The sequence below is a fragment of the Mandrillus leucophaeus genome, unplaced genomic scaffold (genome assembly GCF_000951045.1).
Source record: "Mandrillus leucophaeus isolate KB7577 unplaced genomic scaffold, Mleu.le_1.0 Scaffold505, whole genome shotgun sequence".
Classification (NCBI taxonomy): domain Eukaryota; kingdom Metazoa; phylum Chordata; class Mammalia; order Primates; family Cercopithecidae; genus Mandrillus; species Mandrillus leucophaeus.
Genome location: NW_012105421.1, coordinates 1,127,583 through 1,137,472, shown reverse-complemented (window position 1 = coordinate 1,137,472; position 9,890 = coordinate 1,127,583). Strand labels below are relative to the sequence as shown.

Below are 9,890 nucleotides of genomic sequence, written 5' to 3'. Positions count from 1 at the left end.
TCTTCAGAATCACCACCCAAACCTATAGTTCATGTGTTGACCAATTATGCTTACACTGGATGTTGTAAACCCTTTAAAATATTTGAATGATTCCAGTAATATTACACATAAGTACATATCTCCCCCCAAACTTATCTCAACTTCTAACCTTTTAAAAAGATAAGTAACATAATATTAGGAACTATAACATTATAGTACTTTTTGAAGTTTTATCCTATTTTAAATTATATAATACTTTTCCCTGTCCTTGTTCTTAGCAGCTAAGAACATTTATTATACACTATACTACAACATTTCATAAAATAGGCTTTAAAATTATAATTAGGCCAGGTATGGTGAATCACATCTGTAATCCCAGCACTTTAGGAGGCTGAGGCATAAGAATTCTTTGAGCCCAGGAGTTCAAGGCCAGACTGGACAACAAAGCAAGCCCCTGCCTCCATCAAAAATTAAAATTAAAAAATTCACTGGTGTAGGCCGGGCGCAGTGGCTCACGCCTGTAATCCCAGCATGGTGTTTCACTATGTTGGTCAGGTTGGTCTCGAACTCCTGACCTTGTGATCCATCCGCCTTGGCCTCCCAAAGTGCCAGGATTATAGGCGTAAGCCACAGCACCCGGCTTCTTTTTTCTTTTAAGACAAGGTCTCCCTGGGCTGGAGTGCAGTGGCAAAATCCCAGATCATTGTAACCTCTGCCTCCCAGGCTCAAGCAATCCTCCTACCTCTGCCTCCCTAGTAGCTGGGACCAAAGGTGCATGCCACCACCTCCAACTTATTTTTGTATTTTTTGTAGACATACGGTCTTGCCATGTTGCTCAGACCGGTCTCGAACTCCTGAGCTCAAGTGATCAGCCCATCTCAGCCTACTAAAGTCCTAGAATTATAGGTGTGAGCCACTGTGCCTGGTCTGACAAGTATTTTTTTTTTAATGGGCACCTTTAACTTTACACTAAAAACAAATTTTTTTTAATCCAGAATTTAAAAAATGTGACCTAAGAGCTACCTATTTCATTTCTCTCTTTTCTCCTATTCCCATGAAAAATGAAAAATCTGAAAACTGAGAAGACTCGGTAATTTTTCTTTATTGGTATGCTTAGGGAAGATTCTGATTTAGAGATATTCAATCTTAAAAGGTAAGTCACCATGAAATTTAACCTTCTATACTGGCTTCACTGATGAGACAGTAAACTACATAGGGATACAGAGCTCAGTATCTGGAATCATGTTTCCTGGCTTTAAATTATAGCACTGCGACTCAAACTGCTGAGAAGACTTGGACAAGTCACTTAACCTTACTTGTGAAACAGAGACAACAGTACCACTTCTACAACTGTTGTTAGGATGAAATGAAGAAAATACATGTAAAGGGTTCAGCACAGTGCCTAACACATTTTAAGTACCCAAATGTTATTATATCTGTAATTAAAAAAAAAAAAAAAAAAAGCAAAACCTTAATGTAGGCCTCCTTCTACTGAATAACAAAAATTTTAATTTACATTTGAATGTTTAAACTAATCACTCTTTATGAATACTCTGCAGCGATTACAACCATAAAACATATACTAAATGCAAAATCCTAGGCATTATATATTTGAGTCATTGTCCATTTTTATATGTAGCTCCAATGTAAACCATTAATAATGATGTGTGTGTGTATGTGTGTGTGTGTGTGTGTGTGTGTATATATATATATAATTTTTTTTTTTTTTTTTTTTGAGACAGGCTCTTGCTCTGTCATCCAGGCTGGAGTACAGTGGCGCTGTCTTGGCTCTCTGCAGCCTCAACCTCCTGGGCTCAAGCAATTCTCCTGCCTCAGCCTCCTGAATAGCTGGGACTACAGGCGCACACCACTATTCCCAGCTATTTTTTAATTTTCTTGATAGAGATGGGGTTTTGCTATGTTGCCCAGGCTGGTCCCAAACTCTCGGGCTCAAGTGATTGACGTGCCTCAGCCTCCCAAAGTGCTGGGATTAGAGGTGTGAGCCACTGTGCCCAGTGAAATATACTTTTAAAAAATAATGTTGTATTTGAATAAAAACAGGAAGGTGGGAAGAGGAGGTAGCTAGGGAAACGGGGCTAGAAAGGACTGTAGAATAAAGGGCACTAAGTAAGTTCATAGATAAAAGTTTCAAGAATATCTGATATTAAATCATAGACAATTTGTGGAAGTAACACACATATCTTTATAAATTCTTAGTCTTGACAGTTAATTCATAAAAAAAGACCCATAAACATACTGGCTTTGGGTGGAAATGTTTTCTATTAATAGGCAAAACTAATTTAATACACTAGAAGAAGTTTATTATAACATCATTCAGAAAATTTACCACAATGTGCTTTAATAGGTAGTGGCAGACTATAGGTGGAATTTTAAAATAATTGTTATTTTTGTGTTTATTGTCCAATAGTCTTTATTCTGAGCATTATCATTTTTATGTTTTACCAACTAAACCACAATAAATTTGTGGGAATCACTTATTTACTGAAAGCAAAGCAAACCCAAATACATAAAATCCAAAATATTAGCAACTTATTTTGAGAAAGGTTAAATTTAATATAGTGAATTCAATAACAGTAGTATTTCTATAACTTGATCCTAGAAATACCTAATTTACTTGTTAAAAACACAGATTTCTAACCAGAAAGATGAATTCATGAGGCATAAGATGACGCCCCAGAGTCAACAGATGTTACATGCACTCAAGGGTGATTCCTAAAATTAGGAAACTTTCTTGGGAGGCTGAGCCCAGCGGATCACGACCATTCTGGCTAACACGGTGAAACCCTGTCTCTACGAAAAATACAAAAAATTAGCCAGGCGTGGTGGCAGGCACCTAGTCCCAGCTACTTGGCAGGCTGAGGAAGGAGAATGGCGTGAATCCGGGAGGCAGAGCTTGCAATGAGCCGAGATTACGCCACTGTACTCTAGCCTCTGTGACAGAGGGAGACTCCAACTCAAAAAAAAAAAGATTAGACAACTTTGGAAAACACTAAATATTGCATATATAAGTATGTATTATACTATTACGAGATCAATCACACTGCTAAAACTTAAATGACTCCCAAGGTCACACGACTAGGGTCACAAGGGAACTCAAATCCAGGTTTTAAAAATCTATTATTTTCCATTTCCAAAGATATTCTTCCAAAAGTGGGTTCCATTTTTACAAAGTAGATATGACCTAAAAATCAGATATCTCCTCGATTTTATAGAAATACTTGAAAAATTATAGATTAGGAAGTTCAGCCTGAAAAAGGATTAAGGATAAGTTTATGTATTTCTTTGGGTCACTCTCTCCCCTTAGAGGACAAATACATATTGAGTGCCTACTATGCACTAGCTGCTTTATATATGTCACGAACTTAGATTTTCACTACCCTTCTCAAGGTTTATGTTGTTAGATGAGGGAACGAAGTTCCAAAGCAGTTAAGTAACTTGTGTAAGGTATGAATACTATTATTAAACATCAAACTAGGGTGTCAGCTCATCTTTTGGACTCCAAAGCACGTATATACTGTCTTTGCATGCGTAGAAGTACAGCTATCTCTTTGTTAACGCTAGTTTTATGCAAGCCAGTATACGAAACACACCTGGTTAAGTCACACATTCCCAATTATGATAAGCCTTGGTAGGTAATCAGTGGGAAATAATCTTCGAGGATCAAGAATCTGAGAGTTGAAGAAAAGTAAAGCAATGGTAGTATCATTAAAAAAGGTGTCAGTGCAAGACGTAATGGTATAACAAAAGAGGTAATAATTTTGTTTGTGAATTAGGGAAAGTTTCCCAGAGAAACTGAGCTGTTGTCACAGCTAAATAGGGTATGGTATGGATTCTAGATTTCATCCAGAAAAAACAGTATGTGCAATTGCAAAGAGATAGGAAATTGTACTGATGGTGGTCTGATTCAGCTGGACACAAACAGGGAAAATACAAGATACAAAGAGGGCAGTGAAAAATGAGGCTGGAGAGGTAGGCAGGGACCAGATCATGAAAGGATGTCCAGAATGAACTCAGGCTGGCCAATATAGTCAGATTTGCACTGTGGGGAACAGTGTCAAAGTGAGTGAAATCGAAGCTGGGAGAAAACTTAGGAGGCTAAGTAAGTAATAAATAAGGAAAAGTGTGTACTAAAGCCATGGTAGTGGGGATTAAAAAGAGGGGTTGAGATTAAGACACATTTAAGAGCAAGAAATTTAAAATCTTAGCAAATAATCAAATACATATACAGTTTTTTAGGAAGGTAATTATAATGTAAAGCAGCCTTAAAGTTGTTAGGACTTTTACATTAGATCACGTGAAACTTAACATCATATCCCAATTTGTTACAATTTATTCACAATTCAATGTAGTTTCACTAATCCTAAGAATCACATGCAGTTCTCACCCTAAATAGATCATAGTGCAAATCTTTTTCTAATTGACTAATTACTAAATCTATTTTCTGAGAAGTGATGTTATAAAACTAGAGACTTACAGGCTTAGTTCACAAAAATTTTTAACACAAGATACACATGAATTTAACTACTGCTAATAGTTAAATATTGTTTTTAAAGAAAATTCTCTTTCGGGATGTCCAGTGGTTCCCAAACTATGCTGCACATTAGAATCATCTGAGGAGTTTTCAAAACTCTGACAGCTAACACCAACTAAGTAACACTCCACACCAACTACATAAAAAATCTGGGGGTAGGAGCCAGCCATAGGTATGCCAATGAGCTTTAAAAGAGATCAGTGATTCAGGTAAATAAATATTTTTTTCTTCCAAAACAATATCATATTCTTGTCAAAAGGATCTTTTAAGGAGTAAAAAAAAAAAAGATCAGTCTTAACTGGTATCCGCAACAACATGAAATCTGAAATGCACTTGCTATCATTTTTTACATCATTTGAAAATCATACTTTTTATAAATTATGTTTATAAACAGACATAGAATACCTGCACTGGGGCTTTGTTCAGCAATATGAGAAATTTTTTTCTTCGCAGAAGAAAGTCTTGTTGGAAAAGGTTTTGACCCAAATGTTGGAAATATGTCTGACCTACAATGAAACAAAGTAATTTCAATAAACATTAAGATTTAGTGCTGTTCAACACTCACATCACATATTCTCTATTCTCCTTATTAACTCACAGAACTTTTAGATAATAATGGAGCAATAAGTATGACACTTGAAAAAATATGGCTAACAGTATATATACACACACACATACATGTTTATATATATTATTCTTAATTCATCTTTTGGACTGCCAACCTTTTTAACATATGGTCAATTCTTAATTACTCATGAGAGGACTGCCACAGAAAATGACTCTCTGACTTATACTATATAATCCCTAAGGAAAAAAAAAAAAAAACTGATCCAAGAATCCATTCTAAAACCAAATCAAGGCCAAGTGTGGTGGCTCATGCCTGTAATCCTAGCATTTTGGGAGGCCAAGGCAGGATGATCACTTGAGCCCAGGAAGTTTGAGGCCAGCCTGCGCACCATGGCAAAATTCCATCTCTACAAAAAAACTAAAAAATTAACCAGGCATGGTGGTGCACACCTGTAGTCCCAGCTATTACAGAGGCCGAGGATCACCTGAGTCCAGGAGGCAGGGGTTGCAGTGAGCTGAGACTGACCTACTACCCTCCAGCCTAGGTGACACAGTGAGACCCTGTCTCAAAAATAAATAAATAAATAAAAATAACAAATCAAATCATTCTTAATTATCTAATAACTACTATCTATCCTCATATAGGATAACATAAATTAATAGAGACTTGGCTGTATTATAAATAAGAGATCAGCAACGAGTGAGTTTGGCAAATGCCACTTTCTTCTTAAGCTATTCTTTGCTGTACTTTCCTGACATTATAAAGACCTATAGGCCTTGTTTCATTAAGAAAGCCAACTGAAGACTGTTAAATCTGAGTTTAAGGGAACTGTTTTAAATCAGTAAGTGTTACAATGTCAATAAGTTAGTAATGAATATTAAAAAGAAGAGATTTTACAAAGAAGTACAATTCTTAGTAAATAGATAGAAATATATTTGTGAGTGGACCTAGTGAAAAATCGTTGTTAAATATTTTGAAAGAGCAATTTCTCTAGAATAGATTACTATAAATCTACATTTATATTAAGTGTAGTTGACTTGGATGAAAGAAGAAATTTCAGTCTCTAGGAGAGTGGTTTTCAACAATTTTTCCTCCCCAACACACCTAAGGACAAATTGTGTAAATCAGGTAGTAGTGGCTTTCTTTGGCCATGAATCTTAAGGCAGGATGTAAGCTGGATAAGTACAATTGTTCTAAAGCCACTAATCTTAAATGTGGAAATCTTAAATTTGTTAAAGACAATTCAGTCCATAAACGAGGGTGTGCTGAACTACCTTCTCACAGAATTCAGTATCTGAAGAAGATAACTCAGTGAGAAAATATAGGACATCATATATTCAAATCATATAAAATGAACTTTTCTTCTTAAGTAGGTTTCAATTTACACAACCTTGCAACTGTAGGATTATATAACATAAATTTTCATCTTCATGGAAGATCATAAAAGGACTTTAGCTCTAAAAGCTAAAAATATATTTTGTTTTATAACTTAATATACCAGACCATGCTGTTATTCCAAATTCATTTTGTCAATATATGTATTATTCTACCTAGGTAATTACAACAAAGGACTGTTGGACGATAAAATTTCCAAGTACAAAACAAACTGCTATTTAAGTTAAAAATGTATAGGAAAAAATAATGGGCTGAGACAAACTTCTAAGAATGGAACACAAGAATTCAGTTTAATTCTATGAACTGCTGGAATAAAACATTATGATCTCTTTAGAACACTACCTCTCCTTTGATTATGCAATCTCTATTTACCTATATTTCTTAGAAATTCCAATTCACAGCCGGGCGCGGTGGCTCAAGCCTGTAATCCCAGCACTTTGAGAGGCCGAGACGGGCGGATCACGAGGTCAGGAGATCGAGATCATCCTGGCTAACACGGTGAAACCCCGTCTCTACTAAAAAATACAAAAAAACTAGCCGGGCGAGGTGGCGGGCGCCTGTAGTCCCAGCTACTCGGGAGGCTGAGGCAGGAGAATGGCGTGAACCCGAGAGGCGGAGCTTGCAGTGAGCTGAGATCCGGCCACTGCACTCCAGCCTGGGCGACAGAGCTAGACTCCGTCTCAAAAAAAAAAAAAAAAAAAAGAAATTCCAATTCACTAAAGTGAAATTAATTTTAATTTTAAATATTTACTTCTGGTTCAGGATGAAAACAAAGGAAAAAAATTTAAGACTGACAACACCAAATATTAGCAAAAATGTAAAACAAGTATAACTCTCACACGTAGCTGGTAGGAGTATAAAGTTACACAATCATTTTGGAAAACTGTTTAGCAGTTACTTAAAAAGTTAAATATACATCTACTCTGTGCCCTATCAATTCTATTACCAGGTTTTTGTCCAAAATAAAAGAGGAAGGGATTCCCAAAATCCTACAGTAGAGTCACAGAGATGCCCAGAAAGCAGTTTGAGATCACTTATCAGTTAAGTGAGGTTAAGGTTTAAGACTTAGAGGTAATAGAAGTAATCTGAAAAAGTTAGTCCAACTGCTATGCTGAAAAACAATTTTCGATTGACAGGGAGTGGCCAGAACTTTAAGTCCAGCACTATTGCTGTAGGGAGACTCCTAACAAGGCTATGAGAGCTATGGTATGAAATGAAATCCTGAGCTTCTACAAGATAATGGAAATAAGACATAAGAAAATAATAGCTGGGTGAAACTTATTCATAAATTAGAGGAAACTGGTACTGAGCTTAAAATGAAAGCAGTAATTAATATTAGCTATAGATCAATTGGCAAAAGAGTCAATAATCCAGAAAAGAGCTAAAGGACAAAAAACGTTAGGATAAACCTTAGAGAGAACAACTAGGGCTTTAGGAACAGGGTTTATACTAATTTAGGTGTTCTGGTTTACAGTTGGGGTTGTGTTCTCTTTCCACTCACACCAGAAACCAAAGCCAAACAAGGTAATATCTGTAAACATTTCCAATGTCTTTTAAATATATTTTAACATTTAAAAACTAAAACATAAATGGTTTTAAGTTTTTACAAATATGATATTAGGGCTCTAAATCACTAATTACAGAGGAGCATTCATTTATCATGTCAAAAAATAAAATACATTATTCTCTTCCCCTGGGGAGTTGTAGACAGAGAAGAAGTCAATGATTCTTGGCTGTAGACTCCACTTTCACTGTAAGAACTGATGTTTGGTGAGGAAGACCGAGACGGGGAGTCCATCGTCAAGTCGAGCTTCACTGCAGAATCAGGGCTTTCAAGATCTGAAGTACTGCCACTTAGTTTTGCTCTTTTCTTAGCTGCACTATTACGAAGGGACCTAAGAGAGCTATGCATCTAAGAAAAAATGAAAACAGTAAACTTTATAACATAAATTCCTTATATTGGTACAAGTTATCCTTAAATTTTATACTCCATTGACTATACCTAGCTAACCACTTCCCAATCCCGTACTAAAAAAAATGAATGTTTATATATATGTATATAGTATAAATACACAGATTTTATCACTTGGGTATTTATAAAAAACCTACTAGGTTGGAAGCTCCTTGAGAGGAAGAATCTCAGCTATTGTTCATCATGGTATCTTCAGCACTGGGCATAATGACTAAATATATTGCATTAATTCAATTATTTAATAAATGAATCATTGAATCAGATGGTAGATATCAGAGTTGATGTCACAGAGGTACATCTGGTGTGCTGATGTGGCTTAGAAGCTAGCTCTGGGAGGTGATTAATGAAAATCAATTTTCAAAAATTTGACATTTACATCAAACTTGCAAGTATTAAAATTACAGATCATTGTACGTAACTTCTGAAGCCAAATATTTTTAGAAATGCAGCTGGGTGTGGGGGTGGGCACTTGCAGTCTCAGCTATTTGTGAGGCTGAGGCACGAGAATCGCTTGAACCCGGGAGTCAGAGGTTGCAATGAGCCGAGATTGCACCACTGCACTCCAGCCTGGGCAACAGAGCGAGACTCTGTCTTTAAAAAAAAAAAAAGAAAGAAAGAAATCCAGAGTAGAAATTGTTATGGCAAAATATAGTAAGGCTAGCAATAAAACTTTGAACAAATTAAGGAACACAGAAACATACATAAACTGCTTTGTTTACATTTGATTCATAAGATTAATCATTTAATGAAAGTATCTGTTTTCAATTAATGCAAACATCCATAAATATCTTAAGTCTTCATAGTTGGAAGGCAAATTCAATAAAAAGCCCCTTTAATGGATTTAGGGCAGTGTAGTACAGTGAAAAACATAATGAACATAAGGGTAGGTGAACAAGGCTTGAATCCTAGTCCTGCCACTTACTTTCTGACCCTGAGCAAGACAGATAACATCACTGAGCCCCTTCTGTAAAAACAAACACACACACAAACAAAAAACAAAACAGATGTTGACTTGCTTATTAACTCAAGGAGTTACTGTAAAGATTAAATGAATTAATGAAAATGAAAGTGTTTGATACATTATTAAACACATTAAGCACTTATGCCTTTGCTAAAAGTCAACTCACACCAAAGAATATAAACAGTGACTCATTCAAAATAATAAATAAGAAGTGTCATATTAGCAACTATAAGGGAGAATAAGTAATTTTCAACAACTATACTAGTTGATTCAGTAGTAGGGCCACTTCTCTATTAAAAGCGTGAAAAGCTGACTATCTAAAAGCAATGGTATCCTCCTGTATTTACTAATAATTACATAAAAGAAACTCACCTTTCAATTACCCACTAAAAAAAGAACTATTTTTAAGTTATTATAAAAACAAAGCAAAATTATGTATGATCAGGTGAAATTTATAAGTTAT

At 35.6% G+C, this 9,890-nt stretch overlaps 1 protein-coding gene across 1 annotated transcript in view; it reads right to left on the bottom strand.

The window, feature by feature from the left end:
* FAM179B (family with sequence similarity 179, member B) overlaps positions 1-9,890 on the bottom strand; it is a 164,925-nt gene that overhangs the window by 90,117 nt on the left and 64,918 nt on the right. The window contains exons 6-10 of the mRNA XM_011996232.1: positions 8,174-8,406; positions 4,928-5,037; positions 4,844-4,867; positions 3,516-3,544; positions 690-717 (exon numbers count right to left, since the gene is read on the bottom strand). Of these exons, the coding sequence (XP_011851622.1) occupies positions 690-717; positions 3,516-3,544; positions 4,844-4,867; positions 4,928-5,037; positions 8,174-8,406 (424 nt within the window). The remainder of the gene's footprint in view (positions 1-689; positions 718-3,515; positions 3,545-4,843; positions 4,868-4,927; positions 5,038-8,173; positions 8,407-9,890) is intronic.